The 26,847-nt window shown below is 40.9% G+C and overlaps 1 protein-coding gene across 2 annotated transcripts in view; it reads right to left on the reverse strand.

Moving 5' to 3' along the window:
- SLC1A7 (solute carrier family 1 member 7) overlaps nucleotides 1-26,847 on the reverse strand; it is a 51,327-nt gene that overhangs the window by 15,768 nt on the left and 8,712 nt on the right. For both annotated transcript variants that reach the window (XM_042030719.1, XM_042030718.1), the window contains exons 3-7: nucleotides 18,708-18,923; nucleotides 7,433-7,475; nucleotides 6,447-6,666; nucleotides 3,233-3,332; nucleotides 1,713-1,946 (exon numbers count right to left, since the gene is read on the reverse strand). In XM_042030719.1, the coding sequence (XP_041886653.1) occupies nucleotides 1,713-1,946; nucleotides 3,233-3,332; nucleotides 6,447-6,666; nucleotides 7,433-7,475; nucleotides 18,708-18,923 (813 nt within the window). The remainder of the gene's footprint in view (nucleotides 1-1,712; nucleotides 1,947-3,232; nucleotides 3,333-6,446; nucleotides 6,667-7,432; nucleotides 7,476-18,707; nucleotides 18,924-26,847) is intronic.

Consider the following 26,847-nt stretch of genomic DNA (forward strand, 5'->3'; position numbering starts at 1 on the left):
AGGGAGAAAGTTCTGTCTCAAAGCACTTGATATCCCCAGAGCAGGCTCTTAACTGGGAGTCAGAGCCCAGGAGAGTCAAAGTCAGCACAGGCTTAAGAGAAAGCTGAATTCTGTGTGTATTCCCCACTGTTGGCAGGCACTCCCACATCAGCTTGGGGTAAGGAAATGGGGCTGAAGAAAACCTCAAGTAAGGACTGGTTTCCCTTAAAGAGGCTCAGCAGAGACAGACACCTCTCTCTCATCAGTTTCCAGATCAGTAAAGGACTCTTAAATTGGTGATAAACTCAAAATGCAATGCTGAAGAAAATATGAAAAATTAGGAAAAGTAGTATGTTTTGAAATGGTGAAATATGTGCTGGTCTTTTAAGTCTTTATGAAACCTTCCCTGATGAAAGTTCTATAGATGCTAAAGATAAAACAAGGACCAAAATATTTTTCTTTTCCTAAAAAGAGAAATATTCAGATTGGATTTTTAGTAAAAGTTATCTCTTTCTAGAAAAAAAGAGGGAATGAACGGAACGGCACAGATTAAAAAACTGTGTCAGCAATAGAATTCTTCAGAAAGAGAATTCCTAGAGAAGCAGGGCAGATAGTCAAGTGTGTCAAATGTGAGCCTGATGAACCTTTCCAACACTGACATCTTTGAGTGCAAAATTCTCATCTTACTTGAATGTGGGGATGTGCTGACATCTCAAGCTACAAACTTTTTATGTTCTAATGAAAAAGCTTTCCTTAATTATTGAAGCATAATTAGAGTTTAAACACCACCCACCATGTAATTTTTCTTGACTTTGTATTTCTCAGTATGCTGCTCTTTATAGGTCATTTTGGAGCAAACTATTATATATGAAAACACCTTGTAAAATGTAACAGTGGAAATGCAATACCTTCTGTACTGAAATAATAATTCCCTCCTTCCCTTTCTTTTACTCCTCTACATTCCTTCAGCCACAGATGCCATGAAGCTGTGTTGTCATATTGGCTACACAGAAATGTGATTTTAATTGTCATTCTTGTCTTTGCTCCACACAAGGCAATTCCAGCCCTTTCAAGCACAACTCATGCACCATTTTATCCATGTTGGGAGTCATTTTCCTAGCCAGTTCACAAGCTGGTTCCCATTTTCACCGTACCTTTGTTCAGCTATGGTTAAAACTCATTGTACATCTTCCCTAAAAAGGGTGCAAAAAATATTATTCCTTGAGCAGGAGAGTTAAATACTTTCCCAATGCTGGACAATAGCTTGCAACCACAGTCTTTTCTTAATGTACCAAGAGACAAAGACTAAGATGAGTAGAAAGGATAAAATGTTTCCACATGACTGAAATAAGAGGTTCCCCACTAACACCAAAAATGAAGTCTGGACAAACTGCATGTCCCTCATATACATTAACTTTGTAGAAACACAATATTTTTTATATGGAAAAAGAACTTATTTCCTTTCTAGTCCTCTACAAAAAAAAATGGTTTGTCCAATATTTTTTAAACCAAGGGAAAACAATGTGACAAAATCATTGTCCAATGGCTCTCACATAACTTCCAAATGTTGAGACACACATTTTTTAAATTTATACCAGTGAATTGGACAGAGACCATTGTTCAGATACAGAAATATCTGTTCCACTACAGCAATAGTGTGATCTTCCCAAGAGGTAGCTGTAGTAAGGATCTAGCAAATATTTTATTGGATCTGTCTAGAAACTCTGTAATACCTGGAGGATGTGGCCAGAGCAATGAGCAAGGCTTGAAGGATCCCTCTGATGAAGACAATGGGATTCTTCTTGGTGATGAAGAAGTACATCATTGGCAGAATAAACAGCCCGTGCACCACCAGGCCGCACACCACCGTAATGGCGTAGAAACCCAGCTTCTTCCCAATGGCCGAGGGGTCATCCATTTCTAGGATTTTGCCAGCTATTAGGAACACAATTCCAAATGGAAAATACCTGAGCAAAAAGAAAGACAGTCATTATTAGGAGACAGCTCCCTCCCATCACACAGTAAGAACTGGCAGATCCTTCCAGAGGCAGTGCAGTAACAGCACTGTCTGCGTTTGGCTGTTCTGTTTCCACACGAGAGGAGGGTGCCCAGAGCACTGGGCTGAACAGTTTTTTCTGCAGGGTCCCCCTCAGCATGGCTGAGGTTATGGTGCTGGCAAAGAATGACTTTAAAATGTTTTGGTTCTGAAGGCAGCTCTGACTTTTTAGCTTCAGGCAGGTAAATTACTGGGAAAAAGGGGAATAAATCTTAAACTCCTCTCATGTGTTTGTGCTCATGTAACTGTTCATGGATTTTCATTGGAAGCTCTTAAGTAAACGTTTATATTGCCTTTGGAAGACAGAGGAGAAACACCAACATACATTAGACGTGCTCTTGGACTGCCTGGGGGTTTGATTTGGGGCAGATAAATAGGCAGAAGAATTGTTAGTTTCTGAATCCACTCTGGACAGGTGCTTTATCAAAACAGTTGTGCTTCTGTGCACAGCTACATACAAAGCCATGGATGCCAAAAAGCTTTAGATTTAAAAAAAGTTAGAAAATCTGGGGGTATCCAACCATCTTTCACTTGCAGCTGTGCCATCTCCAGAGACTTTACACAACTTCCTCATTTTTCCAGAAATAAACGACCTCCTTTGGTATCCCACCAAGCAATCATTCCCTGACCCAGCTCAGTCAGATTGGACCACGTAGCTGGAAAGAGAGGCTGGTAGTGGTTCCCTGCCCCACGTCAGGCTGAGCCACAGTGAGGGACATTCTGAAGTGGAGAGAAGGTGCAGAGCTGATGGTTCTTGTTGGCAGCCACCTGCTGTTCCTCTGGGCAGACGGGTTGGCAGGTCTGGCTGGGTCTGCAGCAGTGCTAGAAGTGATGGAAGTACCAGCTAGAGCATCCCATCATGCTTCTCCCTTGTGTGGTATGGGTGGCTCTAATCCCTCTTGGCATGCCCAGGGATTAGTAGTGCCCTTAAGGCATTCAGCACACCCCACCCAGCTATACCATGTTCTGTTATTTGGGAGTAACAACACAGAGGGTGTCCCTGTCAACAGGGTAGTACAGACCAGGGACAGATGTGTGTGCATCCTCAAATGCTGAGGCCCTGCAAAACTAAGAGTTGTTCACTCTCGTTTATTTCCCTGGAAATAAATTTGTGAGATTTCTGTGCATTTTCTTCTGTTGAAATGTTCTTACTCTTTTTAAAAAAATATTGATTTTCTTATTGAAACAGTTACTTACCAAACAGCAACTGCCACTATCTTCATGACAGATTCGTTCAAACACTGGCAAAAGCTGACCAAAGGGATGCCACTGTTCCCCATTCTTCCCAACATTATGCCTGCAATCAAAGCATTCAGGTTCAGTTTCTCAGGTCTTCACACACAGCCCCAGTGCTTTCCCTCCCTGCTGTAACTCAAAGTCCCCTGGCAGCAAGCCTGTGTCCTTAACCATCTGTCATAGAGCCCTGGGAGGGATTTACCTGCTCTGAGTGATCCATGGAAGACAAACTGAGAATAATTTTCTAGTGAAGGAAACTGTTTCTGCCTACAAGCAGGCAACACCCAGGAGAACTTGGAAGGCAAAGCCAGGTTTTGAGGTTTGTTCTGGTAATGGGGAGTTAGTAATGAAGTCTCTGTCATATTTTTAGTAGCTTCCTGTCTACTAAATAATTAACCTTTATAATCAGTCAAGCTTTGCAGTTTTGGGGAAGGCAAGGAAATGCAGTTTCATGGGGAGAAAGGCCAAATTGCTATAAAGACTAACCAGTAAAGAAGAAAGCAAATAAAACCCATTTATGTGCCCCCATTGCTCAGAAAGGAAATGAATACAGCTCTGGGATGTGTCACCTAACCAGACAGTGTTAGTTTCCATTAATGCATATGAATAGATGACATTTTCCTATAGCTAATTATCCTCCCTGAAAGGATTATAAGTGAGTGAGTCAATTGCTCAAGGAAGCACTTCAAAAACCGGCTGTACCCAGGGAGTTTGACTTTGAGGGGAGCTGTCTGGGGAAGCAGGGACTGGCAGTGGGATATATGCTGCCACTTGCTCTGGATGTGCAGTGTCCTTGCTTTTAGCAGGAGCCTGGGCTCTGTCCCTTGGAGCCCACAGCTCAGAGCCACGTCTCAGGCAGCACCACTTCCAGGGCCAATCCCCTGCTGAGGCAGGGAGGGAGGCTTTTAGCTGCCTTATCCAGGGATTTCACAATAGCAGTGCACTCAAGATGTCAGTTTGTGAGCCTGTTAATACTCATCTAAGCCATAACTTCTAGGTCAGAAGACAGCACTTTCATTAAGCATGTTGCTCATCTTTGGTAATAGGACATTAACTATAGTTCAGCTCTTCTAGCCTGGTCAGTGGCTGTTTCACAAGAGTCTTGTCTTCTAAATCTGCATAATTCCAAAAAGATGAAATGTCTTCTTTTTAATTTTGCAGGAACAACTGCAACTTTCTCCTTAAAACACTGTCCTACCTAGGCATGTGTGTGTTGGTGGGGACAGACAGGGGAGTGGGCAGGACTGGGGCCTCCGGTCTGCAGCCCTGATGTACCAAGGTCCGTTTTGATGCAAACGTTTTCCTTGTAATGAATAAATAATTTGTGCTCCTCTAAGAAAAAAAGGTCCAATGTCTCAAGTTCTTTGCCACTGTTACCATCTCTAGCAGAAACTCCTGCACACTGTGAGGAGAGGCAGTGTAGCTACTCCCAGCTGAGCCAGCACGAAGGCTTTACACTCTGCCTGTCCAATATTGCCCATTCTAATGCATGCCTGGCAAAGAAGTCTGGTCGTTGACACCCAGGATGTATTCCTGGACTGAGCATACTAAGCAATTCGCCTCCTGCTTCATGGAAAGACAATTAGCTCAAATCTAAATTTAATTATTGTTCCTTTATGCCATTATGGTGTTGATGGGCCTTAAGGAACCTGTAATAACTCATACCCACCCTACTGCTGTTTTTCTCTGATGTAGAAAGACCTTTGAGCAAATAAAGCTCAGCAAAACTGTTGCAAAGCACCAACGTCTCTACAATTTTAATAAATAAAAACTTTGGAAGGCTGCTCTTCTTTCATAGGGTTTGAGGCCATATGTCTTCTGTTTCAGTGCTTCCATTTTGGGGGTGGCAGGGTGGTACAGAAGGCTGAAGACAGTGATAAATGCTTGGCTGCATCCTTTGTTCAAAACAAAAGCCTGAAATAGTCCCTGGTGATCACAGTTATTTAGGGTTCGGTGTCTCAGGTTTTTTTGTGGCTGATACAGCCATAGGTGACCCAGCAGCCACGCTGTGGGTGACAGTCCTGGTACTGTTTTCTGTACACCAGCCAGGAAGAAATCAGCTCTCAGTTTCCACCTCCTGAGCCCCAGGCCAGCAATTCTGAGGGGCTTGGTAAAAGTCATTCATTCAGTTCTGGGAAGACAATGAATAATCTTCTGTTCTCAGAAGCAGAAAATTACCCTTGGTCCTAATAAGTACATGTAATTAATTCATTCATATCCAGTACGTTTTGACTGGAATAGTGTTTGCAGTCACATTTTACTTTGGAAATGGACTGTAAAATACTACAAACTGGGAGAGAGCCAGTTTCCAGCAAGGTTGTACATGGAATGCCACTCACTGGAGAAACTAATAAAACAGAGACAAATCCATTAATTCCAGGTTTGAATCTTGACCCCTTGTGCTGGTATGAACCATAATATAATAAATACAGTCAAAGATGTTTTATGGAACTACTTTTGCTGACCAGATTAACTTCCAAGAATAAATTAACATAAGGAAAATTTGATCAGCATTTTCTTATAAAATCATCAGAACTTTATGATTAACTAGGAAATGTTTGTTTAAATTTCTTCTTTCAAATCCACAAATCCACAAACATAGTATAACACACATGGCACCAATGAGTTCCTCCAGCAAGTTAAACTAAATAAATAAGCCAGACAGAAGCTCTTACTGGGACAAGCTACTAGGTGGTATATAACTATCTTCATTGCAGGATAGAAAAATAAAATCGAGAAGTTTCAATCAAAAAAGGAAGATCCACAGATCTAAAGCTCATAAACCAATATGGGTTGGAATACTTGTAGAGGGGCCATGGATCTGATCTGGTGGTGATTCCTCCCTCCTCTGAGCACACTGTGTTAGTGTGTCTAACAGGCAGCAAAAAATGGTTCCTAAATAAAGCTCAAAATAATTGACAAAAAAAAAATGAAAAAGATTGCAAGTGAATGCACAGAAAACACAACTCCATGGAAAAAAAGTCATCAAGGATTTTCAAAATTTATCTTCAAAAGGGTGGGAGAACAGCTCTGTAACAGTCTTGCCTTTTCCCCCACAAAGTTTAGATAGAAGCAGTTAAAAAAGCTGAATCAAGAAACCAAGCAACCCAACCCCAATCCTTTTCTCTTAAATGGACACTTGGATTATTACAAACCAAACATGTCTCAAACCTACCCATTGTAGCAGAGAATATCACAATCCCAAGTACATTCATGCCATCACTAGTGCCTGGCTCTGATTTGTAAATCACTTCAGGAGGGGGAGTGATATCCAAGGCAAAATTCTGGACATTAGATCCATTCTCATCCTGGACTCCATATATTATAATGCGACGAGTAGTGCTTTCAGATGATGCTTTGTTAGATTTAATGATGGGAATACTCCTGGTGCGATACTGAAAGAAAACGAAGTAGTTTTTATTACAATCTCCCAGCAGGAATTAATAGTTTAATGAGACCTCCTAAGTGCTCTGTTTCAACAATGCTGCATGTTGAAGGGAGAGGCATGAAAAAGAGAATGAACACTCCTGTCCCTGTCTGCTAAAATCTGTAAAAACAGTTGAATTTTTTGAAAAGCATAACAAAACCAGAGTTTGGTGCAGCAAACACTTTGCCTCCTCACAGAGCTACTTTCCTGTAAGACATAATTAGGAATGACTCCCTAGAGGTTCTGAGTGCCCTTCTCTTTGTGAGGTTCCCATGAAATATTCCCCCGGGTGAAATAAATACAGCCATGCCTCTTGCTCACTCAGAACTTTTAGGTGAGCTTTTCTTGCCAAATTCCAAAATGAGTAATTAGATTCTTCCCCAATACATTATTTTGTTGCTTTAACTGAAAATAGTATTCTGTTCTTCCTTTGTATGGTGTTGCAGGGTGCTCTTAAACATATTCCAACTCTCCTCAGGTGGATGTGGAGCTGACACAGGAGTGCATATCTATTCTCTAGTCACACTAGAGAGCACTTTATCTCTGTTTTGTCTTCAGATACCATGGCTGCTGAGGCTAATGGAATGGGACTCATTAATTCCTAAATGCTGAAGGTACTAACAGTGTCTGAAGTCATATGCCATGTCTGTATCTGGGTTGTGTTTTACAAAGAAACATGTTTCACATAATGCTGGCTTATGTCTTTCATCAGTAAAAGGAACATAGCCACTTACCTGCTTGAATGTGGCCTCAACAAGATTGGCTGGAAACATGTTCCTAAAAATGAACAAATAGAAGAATAATTTCTATGGAACTGAAACCAACTTCTTTTTACTGTGTGTTGGGTCTCCCATGATAAATCGGTTCTATGCCCTCCTGGAGAGCAGGGGGTGGGCAGGTGCAGAGGATGCCACTCTCTCCCACTCTGCCATACAGCTGTGCCTGGCTGAGCACGGCTCAACAGAGAGACAGCTCCTTGGAACTGAAGTTTTGGGACTTGCTTCCAAACACCTGAGGTGAGACCCAGGAGCTCTGGCTGCAGATTTTGGCTCTGCCACAGTCTCCACGTTGTAACTGGGGCGACATAATTGCTGGGATTCCCTTCCCCATCTGTTGACTGAGGGGATGAATGTTCTTTTATTCCATATTTTGTCTTCCCTACTTAGATAATGAGCTGTTCAAGACAGTCAGGGATGTATTCCTGAGACCCCTGGGTGCTGTAATCTACTGTGGGACTTCTAAGTACCCTGTGCTAATTCATAAACTGTAGTACCCCCGATATATTTTCATCACTAAAATTGCAAGTGATGTAGACTTTGCAGTGGTTTGGTCAAGAACAATTTGCTTTCCAAAAAGAGGATCTCATTCCTGATTAAAAGAGTTGAGGTTAGAGCTGTACGGTCTGTGCTAAATTTTATTTTGATACAGTTCTGAGGCTTCAGAACAAGAACCTGAATGAAGCCAATGGCTTCATCTTTGCTCACAGCTGAGCTACAGAGGAAGACAATGACCAAACATGGAGATTGCAGGGAAACCAATAGATTTTTAATTCCAAAAGGGACTCTTTTTGTCACCTTTTATGACTTGCTGTGTATCTCAGTCTGTAACATTTCACACAATTATACCTGGAGCTAATTTATAGCTTCAGTTTGAGCTAGATACTGCTTTGCAGAAAGACATTCAATCCTAATTTGAAATGGAGAGCACACCCTCTACAGGCTTCAAAGAGGAATCATAGTATTACTGGGAAAAAATAGCTAAAAAGTCATACATTTCTATGCAGCATTTGGGAATCAAGATTTGTGTGGTGATTCTAATAGGATCATTTTCAGGAGTGATTTATTTTCAACGCTAAGCTTCTGAACCTTGGGGCAGAAGACAGTGAGAGTCTATGACCCAATTATCTCCTTTCATATACATATATCTATGCAAAGAGAAACTCCTGAATTCTCCAACAAAATGACTTTTAATTCAAAGTCCTGCTTAAACCCCAAGACAGGTTAACACTTAAATACATGTGAAAAGCCTGTTCTCATTTGAAAGAGAATTTCTGTGTGCATGGACAGTTAAATGCATGCTGAACAGAGACATTGTTCAGAGCTGCTTTCCTCTCTGCAGCAGCATATACTTGCTGCTGAGGGAGTCACTGTGCAGCACTGGCTAAGAAAACACGATTTTTTTTCTATTTTAAGTGATCATAATATGACATGATGGTCACACTTAAAAGTATGAGGTAGATTCTGCATCAGTAGCATCAAGCACAGAGAGCAATTGCTACAAAGAGGTAATTAATTACAGTTTTTAGAGAGAACTGTGTGAGAAAAATTTTAATTAAATGATAGTAGTACTGTGTAATGATTGAAATGGAAGACTGAACATGAGAGGGGTTTGTTGGCCTGCTGCTTGAGAGCAGGCAAGTCTCATAAAGGCATCAGGTTGTCTCTGCAAACTGTCCACAAAGCTGCTGATTCTCTGGTTCAAATATCAAATGTGTAGCCAAAGCAAGACACAGACAAGAGACAGCTGTGCATCCTTCCCCTATCAGGTGCAGGCACAACTTTCTGCCTGAGCCCTGGGGCTTGGCTGACATGGGGAACTAACTGAAGAACAGCTGGATGGAGCTGGGCCTGGGAAGATGGAGAGGATGTTTATAGGAGGGGCAAGCACTGGAGAGTAAAGATGGTTACTGCTTTATTATGCCTCATAAGGTAATTCTGCTTCCAGGTTGTTCAAGGCTTCATTAATATTAAATTGTCTTTGTTTTGTGATTTGAGATGCTGGGCTGAAAGGTGCTACAGGAGTGCTCAGTTGTGCTCTGACCTGCTGTGTGAATGGGAAATATTCTGAAAGCACAGATCCACATGGAGATTCCAGCACAGCTCTGAATATGCACCTCATGTATGAGCTGTGGCTTTACACAGCTTTTTAAATTGCTGATGATTTCCACTTTCTCCCTCATAGTCCTAATTAGTAGAATTAAGAACAATTAAGACTGCTCGAGAAAGGAAATATCATATGGTTAGTAGCTAGATTAAATATTAGACAAATTTGTAGAGGATTAAAGCATTTTGTTTCTTTATCATTCTTTATCCTGCAGGAATTACAACTACCCACTTAATACTAGATGCTGGAATTCTCCCAATATTTTTTAATATATTATGCACTGTGATCCAGTCTTTGAGACTAGCCTTACCAAAGTTACACAATTTATCCGGTGAAAGGCTGACCTGAATGTGTTTGCCAGAGCCTCGGCTTATTTTTTATTTTAAGCTGGTTTACTTGGATTGAGAAAATCCAGTATTAGCCAAAATTAACTTTTGTTAATTAAAAACGTTTAAGAGAGCAATTGGTGGATGAGAACTTTAATGGACTAAAAACAAATAATGAGAAGAAAGAATCAAACTGCTAGAGATGGGAGGTGACTGGGAGGGTTTCTGGGTTCTGTCAGGCCTCTTTCAGAAGCACTTCTTGCTTGAGGGGTATGTTCTGCTACACACTGATATTTCCAGCCATGAGCTGGATGTTTATAAAGCAAGGATCTCCTGGGAGTGGTTCAGAACAAGAGACTGAAGTGAGAGGATTTGACTTTTTAGTATGGAACTGGGATGGGGAGGGCTGGCTGGATCCTCACAGGTGCCTTGGGGCAGGCCCCCTTTGGACCTCCTGCCCACCAAGCCTGAGCCCTGGGGAATGCTATGGAGAGGGAGCTTCAGTCTGGCTCAAAATCCAGACATGTGTGTTTGCCCAAATATACAACAAAATTAATGGCAGGGTGTTGTAGCCTGTCCATCTCTGCCCACCTCTGTTCCAAGCACCCAGATTGCCCCCTGTGGATCTCTACGAGCTTTACTGCAGCTGTGGATGAGATCCAGATGTACCCACATGGATCTGGTGCCAGGATCATAAAGCGAGGCTGTGTCTCTACTCAGAACAGGCCCTGTGTTTATCACTGATGTACACTGAATTAAAGACACTGCCAGCACTTACGAAGCAGTGATTCAAACTGAGCTCATCATTGCTGTCAGCACCTATAAATACTGTTGTGTTTGTTCAGTTAAGAGAGCCAAGCAGATAAAATACTTCTCAAGTTCCAGCATTGCTTTCAGATTGCTTGCAAGACACAGGTCACAAAATAATAGTGCAGGAAACTTAACGTGATCTGAGATTCATTTCTCTAGCACAAGCAATATTGTCTCTAACCTCAGTGGCGCAGTTCAGCATTCCTAGCAGAAATAATTTCACAGAAGAGTAGGGAAATAAATCTACTGCATAACAGTGACTGAGTCTGGTTTAAAACATACATAAATTTATGTCTGAGACAAGGATATAGTTGTAAAACAGAAATTGAGATGTAGGCTTTCTTTGTTACATAAAAAATTAACGCTAAATACTGCCTGCCCTGAGGAATAACGTTTCCCAGAGCACCGTCTGCCTCAGGAACTCTGCCAGATAGAGCAGGAGTATTCAGCTGAGGCTAAAATGGTGAATGTACACGAAACTTCAATATCAGCTCGATGAACTTTCTAACAGACCTGAGCTACTGAGCCCCAGCTGGCACAGCGGGCCTGGCCTGCATTTGCTGTGACAGCAGCACCTACACACAGGTGATCTACTAATCACCATCTTTGACTATGGCCTGCTGTGATGCACAGGCTGCTGCATTCTACAAGCAAATTTTGGAGCCCTTCCCTAATTCTGCATGGGATAAGAGGATTCAGATGTATGAGTTAGGAACATGTATGTATATGTAATACAAGACAACTACGGCAACATGTGTTCTGTAATTTGGTAGTCATGGATTTTGAGAAAATCCTAAAGATTTGTATCAAGTGCAGGCAGCACCTGGTCTGAGCAGCAGGTGTGAGGGTGCAGCCTCCCCTTAGACACAGGACAAATTAGCATCTTGCCAAAAGTGGAAGGTCCTCTTCCCTTCCCCATTGTCTCCCAGCAACTGACCTATGAATTAACACAGTTGATTGTTTTTTCTCCCCTAATTTCAGCTGCTATAGGAAGCTGAATTGTGTTAGGAAGCCATTCTGCCCCCAGGATGTGGGAGCCCTCTTGTCTCTTCAGAAGGTGGTTGGCTCTGAGAACCACGGTAGTGACACAAAGAGCAGTGCTGTTAAACTGTGTCGCTGTGATGCTGTTAACTCAACTGTCCAGAGAACATGAGCCTGCAGCTACTGGGACAGCTTGTTTGACATCTCCTGGATAACTTCTGTTAGAAATAACAGGCCAGATTCTGGTTTCAGTAAGGCTACTGAATATCTGAAATACTCATCCTGAGTCCTGACTGCAGCATCATTAACTCAAACCATTCAGCTTTTGCAGATCCTCTCAGTCAGAAATGAGGCCAGCGGCTCTAGTGCAGGACAGCCACAGGTACAGCAGATGTTGTTTCCTTGACTCAGAACACCCCTTCCCTCTGGCACACTCTGTGCTCTGCAGCCCCAATCTGGTTTTGCTCTCAGACTTTGATGTTATCAGCACCTAATCCCTGCCACACCAGACAGTCTGGCTGCAGTCTCCCACGCTGTGGAATTAAAGCCACCAGACTGGGGGTTTTGCTACATATGTGTCCTCATAATATTTATTGGCCTATATTTGCACTAGGCATAAAGCAGCTTTGGACACTCTGCTCTCAAATTTGAGCTAGCGTAGCTGAGCTTGCAAGACCATTGTTTTAAGGCTGGGAATTTGACAGGATTCTAATATTTAAGTGTTTGAGACCTTACCCTGTCACTCTATATGGCAAGGGTACAGACAGCAAAAACAGAGCCTGAAAAGCTTGACACGAGAACTGTAAAGTTTCCAAGTTTTTCCAAGAATGAACAGCACCGTAGCTCCTATTTACTATAGGCTGAGGTAATTCTCAGTGACATTACCTTAATCTCAAGAATCTGTTCACTTTTTATGTCCTCTGCATGAATTCATCATCAGCTGTGTAGGCTCCTCACTACTGTTACATATGAGCAACAAATCCTGTCCTTAGCCATACATTTGAAATATCTTCCTGCTGGTGTCAGGGGGCTCCAGCAGGGTTTGCACAGCTGAAAGCAAAGGCAAAACTTAACCCAGGAAGACCAAACAAACAACCTATAGCAGGGGCCACGTGAGAAACCATCTTGCACATCAGTAGTCACCTCCAGTGCCTCATCTCATTACTCAGTACCAATCATACTACCTCCTGCTAAAACTACCCAAGAAGGCTTTTGCAGAATTAATGAAGCCCTAAAATCCTCATTATTGGGATAAAAAGTACTTAGGGAATGCAAAAATCACTAATCGGGTCTAAGTTATTTTGTCTTGCTTAACATTTTTCAAAGATCAGAGCAGAACCCATACTGTGGAATCATTTTGTCAAATGTGGACTTTTTATCTGTCCTGAGGGCTGCATGGTGTTTCAGTTCCGGTAAGGGATCTGAACTTTCTTACCCTGCTTCCTCTGAAAGAAAAGGTCCTGACACAGCCCTAACAGGGCTATGGCTTTCTGAGAGTGGAAGCACAAGTAAGTACATCACAGCTTTAAGCATCTTGAAAAGGCTGAATTATATCAAAGGTAACATGACAGGCCCAATGTATTTCCACTGTGGTTCCAGCAAGGCAAGTTATTCCATAAAAAGTGTATATTTGTAGAAGATGTCCAGACCAATTGTCAGGAGGATGGACAACATATTCCCCTGCAAGTTCGAAGCTTTCCTAGTGCAGTTTTAATTCCTGCCCCCGTGCACCTCCCCCTCTGTGACTGCCTCCTTACCAGAGAGCAGATTTTGCTATGTAGTCCATCTCCTCGGGGTGGTTTTCATCACAGAATTATCTTTTTTCCATGTTGGATTCCTTTTGTGCCAAATAGGGACCACACATTTAGAGGCTTCAGAGTCCTTTGTAAATACTTAAGGTTAGGGCTCCTGTGAAGATTGAACTCTTAAAAAATAACCAGAAGCGAAGACCTGGTCCCAGTGCAGAACAGTTCTGGTACCAAGTTGGTTTTGTGAGATAAAAGAACACTAGCAATCTGAAATGAGTAAAAATGGTACTTTGCCATAGGGGACAGATAAATATTTCCATCATAGTATGCAGTGGCTTTTGGCAAAAGACACATTAATGTACAGCATAGTTATTTTTAAAAGTTCTTTCATAGTTTAGTGCATCATAATGGATCATTTAGTGCACCCTTAAATATCTTACTGTGTCTACATACAATTCAGGCTTCAGTTGTAAACTTTTAAAGATGTGATTTCTGATTCTGCACAGCCTGGACTTTTTTCCAAACTACAATAGCTACTGTTTTTTTCCTGCCCTATTTTCAAGAAACACAATTTCAATAATATAGAATGTAGACCTTAGCTTGAAAAAAGGGAAAGGAAGTGATTTTAAAGAGTGCTCAGGATTCCCATGAAAACATAAATCCTCTACAGTGTTTATATCCTCTTCTAACTCTTAATGGTATAAAAATAAAGCCTCTCTTGGTTAAGCCAAGTTGGTTTTCAGGGTACCTGCTATTAAATTGGATGCAATCCCGAATAGTCAGTGGTAAAATGCTCTGATTTCTCCTTCCAGTAAACTTCAGAAATGTACAAATTTATTTGTCATGGGTCAAGGTGTAATTTGATCCTGTCTGCATTCACTGAATAGGTTTATTTGGGGCTTTGAGCTGAGTAAGTTTATGATGCCACGCTGTCTTGCTAGGCCTGAGAAAAACTAACAATGTATATGGACCCTGCACCTGCTGGTGCCCAGATCTGCAGTCAGGCTGATATAAAACAGGAGGGGAAACCCAGTTTGGCTGGGACTTGTTTCCTCATGTGAATGTTTATGGTGTTTGCTTGTTTGTTTTATCTCATAAGCCAAATTTCATTTCCCTTGGTGACAAATGCAGGTGGCATGATTTCAGTCGCAGCAGAATTTCCCCTTCTAAATCAAAGGTAACAGATGTAGTGGAAATATTAACTGCTAATGTCAAAAGTGTGGTCCTGGCTCACAAAACTAGTTTTGCAAATGTTTGTCCCCAAATTATAGGCATTTTCTATTCTCCTAGTCAGGTGCTTAGGCTACAAAATTAAACAAACCTAATATTTTAAACTGAACACTACTCCTGTAAATATGTCCCTTCTGTCCTTTTGAATAAAGCACTCAAAATTTGAATTACTTAAAAAAAATGGTATCTTGCCTTTCTTAATTTCTTAACTCATAACAGGCTACTAAAATGTCAGTCTTATTTTTGGGGACAAAGTATTAAGTTAATTTCAGTAATTCCCACAGGAAGAAGGCGGCGAAGGTGTTCATTGATTCATTGCTCTTGCTGTTAAGGTATTCCAAAGCCACTTTCCTAGAACAAGAACCCTACCAGGTCTTGTATGAGCTGGGAATATGTTTCTGGCCCCACAGAATTTTCTGAACAACCCCCAATGAGGTAATTTCTTTTCCATGTGTTTTGGTTCTCTAGCTGTAAGAAAGAAAAATGATCCTTGCCTACCTCACAGAAGTATTGCACATCATGAGAATGAATCCATAAAAACTCATAAAGCACCAGGTGCTTAAAGACAACATCCTTAGCCTGAGGATTATATAGAGCTTTAAATGGAAGAAAGTATACTTTCATAGGCCTTGCAGTGCTTGCAGCAGAAACCTTGAGTAAAATGAGGGCATCTTTGTACATTTCTCTCAATGCAGCAATAAAGTGGTGGCTAAAGAGAGAAGCATCTTCAGAACAGCATCTCCTGCACAGCTTCAGACTCACAGCTGCCTCCTGAACTTGTCCTTAGTTCAGATCCAATAGAGAGGGGTAGGTTATGCAAAGGGAGGTTCCTGCACAGGAACCACCTGGTTAAATGGGCATCTTCCACAGGCAGCAGAACATTCTTGTCCCCAGTCTCCTGGGGTTCTCTTTAGAAAGGAATTAATTCTTTCAAGTACTGCTGTTTAGAGTGGCAAAAAAAAAAAAAAAAAAAAAGGTTTGAACTGTGGATGCAATTTTTGAGGCATGAAATTCAGAATGTTGATGAGATTATGGATTTCCTGGCTGATGTGAGGTTTAGAGCCATTTCAGAATTATGCCGCACAGTGTCACTATTATCTTCTCATCAAGTCATTCCTGTTTGGGGTTTTTTGGTTGGTTGGTTGGTTTTTTCTACATAACAGACAAATATACAGGGGAAACACCATCTAAGAAGTAATGCAAAATAATAATAATGGAGTTATTGATTAGCATTGCAAGTGTTTAGAATAACCACAAGAGTCTGCAATAGTTTTTGGTTTCATTTCTTGCTGATTCAGTATGTTCTTTAATTTCTAATTAACACCACTTCTAAAAGCAAAAACCTCACACAAAAATTCAAGACATTCAATTTCTAGCAACATCCTTCCTGTCAAAGATTCTAGATTTGACAATGTCATATATAACATCACAAGAAATAATAATGTTTTTCATCATTTCAAAGTGGCTTCAAATCTGGAATCAATGAGGCTGAATACATGTATCACCATGCCAAAATTTATGCTTTCAAAATAAACCTGACAATAATGTCACATATATCATCTCTCCACTTGTACATTTAGCATTCTTCATTTGCAGAATACCAGATGTTTCCTGTGTAAACTTCTGGGCACATATGCAATTGATAAATGGAGAGGAAATTAATGAATTGAGAAGATAAGCCAATCTGGGCCGTAAAAGATGGTCTCCAGCTGTGAATGGAAGTGATTTATCATTGAGCTAAAGGATCAGCTTTGCTAGCTCAAACCAGCGGGTACATCATTACATTTAATCCAGACTTCCACACAGATATTTAAGAGTCTTGCAACTGACTGCAGCAGAGCCAGAATTTCACCCATAGTGTTTGCCTAGGCTGAAAGCCCATTCCCCACAGTTTTGTTGTTATTATTTATTTATTTATTTAGTAAGTGCAGTTATTTCTGTAGCAGAGGAATAAAAACCATCCATTTGTGCTCTTGGGGTAGAAAGATTGCAGCTGTGCATGCTGCTTAGCACAGCAAAAGGAGACTGAGCTTTATTCTCTCTTTTTAACCTTTGGCAATGACAGGGGCTTGTTGATCTTGTCATTGTTGACACCTGCCCAAACCAGTGAAGAATGTAAGGTTTTTCAGACTAGAAGCACATGGCTGTTTGGAAACTTGAATAGCTGAAATGTGCACACAAGCTATTATGACTTGCTCTGGTAAATATTTGTGGAAAGTGAAATTATAGAAGATACTTGCAGATGTTTAGTTCAGGACATGTTTTTTTACCTGCAGTGAGGCTTAGTGGAATAAAGTGTTCCCAAACCTCACCATGACACCCCTGGTGTACAGGGAGTAGCCAGACAGAGGTGAAGAGATGAGATTGTAACTCAGATCTTGGGTTCCAGTCACACATTCTGTCATTTTATGCAAACACAATAGTACAGAACTGAATTTCGATTTTAAACCCCAATTTACTTTCCATCTGACTCATCTCCATGACAAGCTTACTCTGAGCCTCTAAAGGCACCTAGGCTTCTGTAAGAAAAGGGATGGGAACCTGTAGTGAGGGAGACCCTTCCCAGACAGAGCTGTAAGGTCAGTTTGGGTGTAACACTGCATCCCATGTCCCACTGTGCCTTTACTTGTCTAAGACTGAGGCCTTAGAAGCAGCTCAGCATGCTAGAAATGGTTTCCAAACCCTGCCACTATGAAGACAATCATTAAGGTCATATTTTTCTTAGATTCTCTTTTACTTCTTATTCTCTTTACTTCTTACTCTGTCATACTGAGGGATTCAAAGCTCCTGTAATTCACTCTTGGTGTAGGAATTACAGTCCTTTGTGCAGCAGGAACAGAATAATGTGACTTGACCTGATGTCACAAATGGATATGGGAATTCCACTGCACATCCGTACATCATGGCAAAGTCACTGGGGAGATACAGATGAGTATCTTCCCAATGCACATGAAGACAGTGGTTTTGTGAAAAGCTACAAAAGAGAGTGTTCTCTGCTGCTGCTCCATGACTAAAATAATTTGGCCCATTCTCACAAACACATTGATAAAATACAAGTGACCTGGCTAAACACAACATGGAGGAGAAAAAAAAGATTTTTTGTAAGCTTCTCCTCCCAGTTCCTTCTGATTTCAAGTCCAAATAAGTCTAATTGAAGTACTTTGTGTGCCGACATGCTGTCAGGGTCAGGAATTTGGGTTTTTGAAAGACAAACTGTGCAATGTTTTTGATTTCAGTAAGTTGAACTCCAAAGAGAATTCTTTGTGGTACAGATACACATTTGGCCTGAAAGCCCTTGCCTGGTGTAGTATGAGATCAGCAACTTGAGGAACTACCAAACAAAGGCAAAACTTGGTCTTTCTGCTTGAGCAAAATAAATCCGAGGCACAGAATAAGTTCAGTCAAGAAACTAATCCCACTAGCACCTGAAATGCTGGGACAGAGAAGGATTTCAGGCAAGGCTGTCAAATTCCAGCAGTGCCCTAATGCTGCTCTAAAAGAACAGCTGTGTCTTTTGCCAAACAAAGTAAAACAAATAAGGAAAAGCCATAAAGCAGAATTAAAATTACACAATATTGGTCTTTCTAACCATGTCCTTTATCTGCAAATTGGTATGAACAGTACTAACAGCACTTTTAAGAATTATTTTCTGAAGAATGTGTATTTCATCCCTTTATTTAAGGTTTTGCCTATTGCAACCATATACCCTTATTTAAATTAACATCACATTTTAATACTCCTTTGACCTTAATAATGGATTTGATGGTGAGGTCCACAGGCTACATGGAATTCTGTGGGATATAAAAGACCTGCTCCATTGTTGTTAGTTGGTGGCCATTCATTTAAATTTTACTAGAAACTGTCAGTATAAACATCCGATAACTTGAAAATCATCTTCTGAAATTTACTTTTTTCTCAATTTAAACACAACATATATCCTTAGATTCAGAACTTAGGCTCAGGCCACAGTTCCTCACACAGTTCTGTACAAAATGCTGCATTCAGAAAGCAGAAAGAATGAATGTCATTACCGGATTAAGTCCAGCAGTGCATCTGCAGAGCTCATGATGGGCTTTCCACCCTCCTCAGTGCTCTCCTTCTGTGCTGCTCCACCAGGGTGGATAATGGAGACCATAATTATTCCCACAATCACAGCTACAAACGTTGTCCACAGGTAGTAAGTGACAGTTATGATTCCCAAGCGACTGGAAGTCTTGGCATCCAGGGCTGCAAGCCCAGACATCAAGCTGGGGGAAGAAAACACAACACAAATTTTATCTTTTGCATTATGTTAAGGCAGCTGTAGGCCTAATTTCTGAATTACTCCAGTCTGCCTGCTTCTCTTACAGCTCGTTCTACATGTCAGTGTTTTTATAAGCTTGCCAGTAACACTAAAGCTATAGTCTCTGTGTCTGAAGAGGTGTTTTCCAATTGCCAGGTCAAATCCTGGTTACTGGAAGGAACTTGCAAGCTCAGGCTGCACATGTGGGGACTGAATCCTACTGAGTCTTCCCTGAAATTCCAGTGGCAGTTTAACACAAGTTACACATGTGATGGCTCAGTTCACAGGAGCAGTGGCAATAGTTATTAAAACTCTGTGTATGAAACTCTACACATAATTTACAGAATAGTAGAATAATTCAGGTTTGAATGGGCCTCTGAAGAAAATCTAATCAACCCCCTCACCCCTTCTCATGTGAAATAGGGACACAATTTTGAAATTAAAAACATTAAGGGGCAATTTTGTCATATATTCCTTTCTTTACCTAAAAGAGTAACTTTTTTTCTTTTCTAAATCAATTTAAAGCACAATTTATTTTTGCTTTACCAGGGGGCACATTGGGAGCAGACTGTAATTCAGTGTGCTTCCAGTCTCAGTGAAAACAGTGGATGGGATGCAGAGGAAACACCTCCATGGGAAGTGTGGCTGCCCAGTTGGGAGCAAAGAACATGCTGTGATCACTTCAGCCTTTTCATAGAATCAGAGAATAATGGAGTAATACAATCATAGAATATGCTGAGTTGGAAGGGACCCATCAGGATCTTTCCTCTTCAGCTCCCTGTCCAGCACTGCCAGAGCATGAGCAGTGTCCATCCTCTTGCTTGTACAGTTTCCCAGTGCCAAGCCATACAACTCTCTACCATGAGATCTAGCTCCCACTGACCCTCTTTTACAGCCAAATAAGACAGGGCACTCTTTGGCTCCTGAAGTTGCTTCAGGCCGCTCTGACATAGACCCTGATGCAGTTTCCAAGCAACCCGAGTCTGATATTTGGCTTTCCCCTGACAGCAGTGTTGTTCAGGACTTTAAACTGAGATTTAACTTTGGATAATTCTCTGTGAACTCTCCAAAGCATGCATCTCAGGAAAAGTACCTGTTAAAATACCACATTTACTATTTGGTGTGTCCAGCTTTCTCATCAAAACAGACCTGTTTATCAGGCCTGTTCTCATAAACATTTTCGAAGCTGCACCTCCTTGAAAGAGATATCCTTAACCTCACTCTGCTGAGAGAGGTTGTCTAGAGCCAATGCTAAAGTGCAGCTTAACCTTTATAGTAGATTTAATGAAATCAAATGGGTGGATTTAGTGTTCAGGTTCCTGCTATCCACTAGATTAATTAAGAAAATGTATTGCTTTTCTGCATTGCCAATCTCTCATCTAGCAGGGTTTTGTTAACACTATAGGAGCAAGACTGTACTGGAGTTTGGATAATTTAGAAAATGAGCATCTGAGTAACTCACTCATATAACCATTGCTCTTTGCTCTTATTTATCATTGGATTTGATAAAAATCCCACCTTTCTGTGTGTCTGCAAAGCACTGTGTACAAACACAGTACTGCATATTGAAAATACAGTAGCAGGAATGCTACTTTGTTTCTTGACATTTCCCTTGGATGAGTCCATGCAGAAGAGTAGATATTCTAAAACATATTTTTTATAAAACAGTTAAGATAAATACTTTTATCTCAAATTAATGTGACAGTTTTCTGTTAAAAAACCCCTATGTTGCTATTAGATTTCTAGGAGTGAACTCTTCTCTCAGGCTGAGGTTCCACAGGGCACTGAGCCAGTTTGATAGCTCATTGCTGCAGAGAGTGGATACCTGTATTGTACTAGACTACAGCACTGTTCCACCCCCACATTCCCAAGGGGGAAGAAAAAAAAGAAAGAAAAATTAAAATCAGGTTGATTTTTAACTAGCTGGACGTTTTTCATGGTAACAATTTTCAGGGTTTTTTATATATGCACGGCAATGATACCAGTGGTGTGAAGGCCTGACTGTTGAGCAGCAGAGCTGTAACCTGTAGGCAGAGCAATTCCTTGGAGAGGGCACTGCAAAGGAGATGGATAGGGCACTACCAAGGAGACAGTTCACTTCCCTTCCCTCCCTGGTACTGCCCTGAAGCCACTGTCAGCGTGGTGAAGCCACACTGTTCCTGTTGTCCTTGATGCCTCTGTGCCGTGTTTGTTCTACAGAACAACAGAGGGATGAGGACTTGTCTTGACCACTCACCTGAGAAGTATTTCCCGAAGTACTTAGGGAGAAAAATCCTAATTAAATATGTCCAGTGGTTCAGGTGACTTTAGGGTTGTTACCTCAGCCTCAAGATGCAGGGCCTTAGGATTTGGGAGGATGTTGTTCACCTGGAATCTAATCTCACCTTGGCTCATAGGTGACAAATCCTGAGGGGGCTAATAATGAGATTTCTATGTCTTGGGGATATTCATTAACTAAAGATCATCATCTGTAATGAGATTATCCTGTCACCAGATAAAGTCATGCTCAGTTCATGCTGTGATAAGAAAGTCCTCAAAAGTAATTAATTTTGAAGGTGCAGTGGGGTAACTGTGATGTGACAGAAGCATGAACAGAGGTCTGGGTTCAGATAAAGCCCTATATTCTCCATGGCCTGCAGTGCTCAGTTTTAGGAAGGGACCACTGGAACCAGTTCTCCAAAGACTGGGGAGTTTCATTGGTCATGTCATTTTAGGCAATAGCTCAGAATCATTTCAGAAAGAAATGCCTGCAACTAGAACGAGACAGTAATCACTCATTCACTATTTTTTGTTTCACTGCATATGTTTGATGTCAGAAGGAACAGGACAAAAGACACAAAGATTAATAGACATATTGGTTATCACAGTTATTGTGCAAAGCAAGTAATACACGATATATCACAGGAGCTTTTTACTGTTGATCTCTAGAGTTCTAACATTCACACAATGTAGCCAAAGGATGACAAGAAAAAGTACTCTTCTTACTTCCTAGGGAGCAGGAAGGCCAGGAGGAATAAGCTTCCAGCTAATTTAAACTAAGATCACTGTGTTATGCTCAGGGCTTCCCTTTAAGTCTAATTTTCATCAGACATTCTTGGCTACATAAAAACTTCCTTAAGAGTTTCCCAAGATTCTTCTAAGCCAGAACAAAGCTATTCCCATGGCTTCCACTACTAGACTCTCATGAAACACACTGGAATGGAAAACAGTGTACCTTTAATTCTTGTCAAACCTCAGAATCTGGTTGGCCTTGAAATAAGAGGGCAGATATTTGATTCATAGATTAAAATCATTTGAGATACTGTGCAGCTAAGTAGCTCCCACACATATGATTCATGTGTAGTTTCCATAACATGTTTTAATGATTGCCAAATGGATAAAACAGGATTAAGACAATAAAATACAATCTGCAGCTTTTCTAAATAACTACTGTGCATCTCACTCCTTTAATCAGTCTGGGAAAAAAAATCCCTCAAATTGTAATTTAATGTTCAGAGACCATTTCTTAGCTTGTATAGAAAAAGACCTGTCAAGCCTAAAGGGAAGGGGAAGACATCTTCAATTTTAGGAATTATATGTGACTAATTAAAAAGGTAAAGTCAGTTTCTACATTGTTTAAAGTATTTGTAATTGTACAAGCCAAAGAATCAAGTACTAAGTTTCATGTCTGCTTTGAAGGAAATCTGTGTAAAACCCCCAAAACTAATACAGAATTTTTGATGTAAAGAAGGGAATTCTTTCCAATATCTTGGAAATCTAATTATGCCCATGCAAACAAGTAGCTAAACCCTTTTGAGCACCTCTAGGCTTGTTCTGGGTGTCTCAGATAAACATCAGGTATTTTAGTTACAAATAAAAATAGAACTTTCTATCTTCTCTGCAGTTGTCTAGGTTTTTCTGTTGCTTTCTGGTAAAAGCACATTTTTTTGTCCTGTCTCAAGATCAAGCCCTATATCCCCAGAAAGGGAAAATACAAGAAGCTGCTGCTAAGACCCCATTCTGCATGTTTATTTTGTCTTCCTCTCCACCAGAAGCCATCTGGATGTTGCTTTGAAATAGATGGATATGGATAAAGTTATCAGAAGGGATTAGTGTGATTAGAAAGACATTAATCCTGTCAAGAAGTAATGGTCAAGTATTAACCACAAACAGTTGTTACTAGAATGATGTTTGTTTTCATTCATCCTGTTCTCTCTCTGCCATTCTCATTTCGTAATTGCATGCCATGGAAAAGACCTTCCTAAGCAAGTTCTCCCAGTGAGGCTGGGAAGTGCCTCGAACAGCTACATTAGAGATGATTATATTACAGCTGAGCATCATGAAAGGGAAGTGCTGGCTTCACTAATGATGCTTGATCATGCAGGCAGGCTGTCGTTCACCTTTTTGTCAAGGTCAGTGCCTTCAAGTCTCAACATGATAATAATGTACATTTCCATAGCACAGGCCATTTAATCATCTCAAAATGCTTTACCAGTGGAACCTCCTCCCATGCAGGAAGGCAGTATCTCCATTTTATAGACAAGGAAACAGAGAAATTAAGGCACTTTTAAATAAAGGCAAACCACTTACAGTGAAAAAAAAAAGATCTGCCTAAGAGATCTCTGTACTGCAGTGAACCATCACACTTCTCATCTGTGCCCAGCTATCTGTGCTTTCAGAAGAGTCTGCTTCTCTTCCATGGAGGCACCATTTTCAGAGTAACGTTTGCAACAGAGAAAATAAAACTCTCTACAGTAATGAAAGAAAGAAAGTAATGAAACTTTCTCTGGCTCTTTTTATAGTTTAATGCTCGATTTGTTCTTAGTCTCTAGTGTACTTCAAATTATTTCAGCACTGAGAAAGTGGGATGAGAATGACTTTTTCTTTTCAGGATATCCTTTTGCTTTCTTCTAATATGAAAAACACCTACAGAGCAAGACACTGCCATGGCTGCAGCAGAGAAAGGACAGTGGTAGTGGTGGGAAGATCACAGCCCAGCCCTGTCTCTGCTTCACTGTAGCACATGGTCTGCCCTTCCTGACAGAGATTGTTACAGTAGTTTTGCAGTGTTTGGTGTACTTCAGGCTTTTGCTGATCTGAACACAACTAAGGGGCCGTCTTGGTCACTGTGGTCAGTGGAATGATCCCCAATGTCATGTATTATTAAAAATTTCATAGTATCCCAGCCTGATTTTCAAATGAGTTGAGACATCTAGAATCTTCGTGAAGGTCCAGGGGGCTACTAAGGTTCATCTCCTGTGCAAATCAAGTAATAGAAAACAGCTTTTTTAAAGTTTAGATATCTTAATAAAAATGAAATCTTGCCTAAGCTCAAAAAAGCCCAATTGCAGAAAGTGGTAGCTGTACTACAAAGAGGACTGCTGCAGCAGTTTCTGTATGGTTGGATTACCAGCTGTAAATAGCACTTGAAATGTGAATTCACTTTTCAGAGCCTCAGTATGTAGCTATTTTACTAAACACAGTGGAAGCCCAAAGGTGTCAGGCATGATGGAAAATCTGGCTCTTGATCTTCAAGCAACAAAAACATGTTAGAAGATCTTGCTGTGTGCAATGCCCTGTTTGCAGTGATTGTGTTTAATTCCACAGCTAAGGTGCTAGGAAAGAAACCAATCTACATTTCTAATACATCATAACATGCATAATTTTGAGATTTTGTTTCTTAAATTGCTTTATAAAATAGTAAGATTTTTATTTTTTACCCAAAATGTTGATACCTCCTTTATCATCCAACTCTTGTGACTCTTAATGACAAATTAACATACACAGCAAAAATCCTGTCAGGAATTCACACAATGCATTAAATTTTCTCTTTCTTGTGCAGTAGGAAATCTGCTTTTATGGACTAATGTAAACAAGGCAGGACTTTGTACAGCACACTGTGAAGGCTGATGTCCAGTGGCTGCTCTGTCACCTGCGTATGTGAGGTTACAGTGATACATGAGTGCTGGAAGGGAAGAACAGCAACCTTTGGTCACTGACTGATAAAGGAGATTGCAGTGTAGCTCATGCAGAATTCAGGCTGGCTTGTTGACTTCAGCTGTTGTGATATAAAAAAAGAGTTTCCTAAATTCAAAGGTCAGAATGCAAACAAACCCAAATTATCTATTAAATATGGATGTGCAGCTTCACGTAGTGGAAGGAGCCAAGAACCCTATTAATACTTGGTTTTTTCTTTTCTGTCAGTTCTTTCAAGCATTTTTAGATTAAGGAAAAAGCAAAAGGATTTGAAACACAAATTTGGATTATAAACAAATGTCAGATTTATTCAACTGGTTTTTGTCTAAGGAAACAGAGGGAATCCAGCCAGCCCCTCAAGCTCCACATGTCATTCCCATTCCTTTGTGAGACACTAAGTATTTTAGAGCTCTCAGAGGACTACAGAAAAATTCTATCAGGTTGCAAACCGTTCATACCCCATTTGTAATCTCTTCAGTGCTTTCTACACCCATTCACTCTGTGGCCACACATTCCTCTTGCACATCACTAGATCCCTACTGACACTCACTAAATTATTGGTACTGAGTTGGTCCAGTTTTGTCATTATGATGTGTAATTGCAACATGTCATTTTTCACTGAAACAGTCTGGACCTCTGGGTTGCACAAACAAAACAAAACACTAGAAAACAGTATTGGATCTGACCATTAGACCTACTGTTCCTAAACACAGCTAAGAACTTTGATAATGTTCCAGATGATAATGTGGAGAAACTTCTGAATATGTCTGAGACATGGAGGAGGGATAAAAATTTTCCTCTACAAGCTGAAGCATCTCAAATGAGGACTTTTTGGGGTAATCCGACACCAGTTCTGCAATATAATAGCAATAAGGAGAACTGAAAATAGTATAATGGTATCAAGTGAGATTGCTTTCTGACTGGTTCTTCTTACCCTTGGGTAATCCTTCTCTTTCAGTTTCATCCAAGTAGTTTTGCTTTTCACTCTGAAAATAAATATACTTATTCCCTCTAGTCATCTCCTTAAAACTCACTTCTCTACACTTTCTCCACAATACAGACTTGAGATGATATATCCTAGGAAAGGGCTAACAGCTTGTTCTCACTGGGGTGAAATGTACTTTTATTATTATTTACATTACAGTGATACACATTACAGGTAGTGCAGAAATGGGGCTCTATACACACTTTATGTTATCATTCAGGTACCCCACAGATTTCCCCATACTAACCCAGCAGAAGGTTTACCCTTCCCTGTTGGGGAAGACCTGTTCCTCAGTGCCAATATTTTTCCATCACAGGTGAAACAGAGGGGAAAGTCCAGAGTCCAATAATGTGAAGAAAAAAAGCCCTGTGTTTCCAAAGCAATTTCATTCTATGGGAAGATACATCTGCCTTGGTACTTTATGAAACATTTTTCTGAGCACGCTCTTCAGAGACCCAGAGGCAGCATTTTGCAGCTGCTCAGCACATCACTAGATAATACAGTACATAAATTTGATTGCAGTGGATTACAGAACCATAGAATTGTTTAGGTTGAAAAAGACCTCTAAGATCATCAAGCCCAACTGTTCCTTATTGCGGCTGGGTTGGGGACTGTGGCTCAGACCCAGGAAGCCGGGACCGACCCCGAGAGGGTGTCCCGCAAGGGAGTCTTCCAGAGGTCTACGGCGTTCCCTCAGCCGCCGGGGTGCCTTCGCAGAAAGGTGCCTGTCTCAGCAGGCTGTCAGCTCTCTAGGCATTTCAGCGAGAGTGATTTTCAGCTCTTGTTCTGTGAGGCAAACCCCAGGCTGGACCGGGAGGAGAGAGACGAGAGGCTCGTTTAGCAGCTCCGCGTGAGGCAGCTTTATTAGTCCACACCCCGCGAACGGGAGGCTAGGGACGAGCTCTCCGAACTCAAAGGGGGAGAAGGGTAGATCTTATAGGGATACAAG

The sequence above is a fragment of the Corvus kubaryi genome, unplaced genomic scaffold, assembly GCF_017639235.1.
Source record: "Corvus kubaryi isolate FWS band 111438036 unplaced genomic scaffold, C.kubaryi_AGA036_p1.0 37334, whole genome shotgun sequence".
In the NCBI taxonomy this organism is placed as follows: domain Eukaryota; kingdom Metazoa; phylum Chordata; class Aves; order Passeriformes; family Corvidae; genus Corvus; species Corvus kubaryi.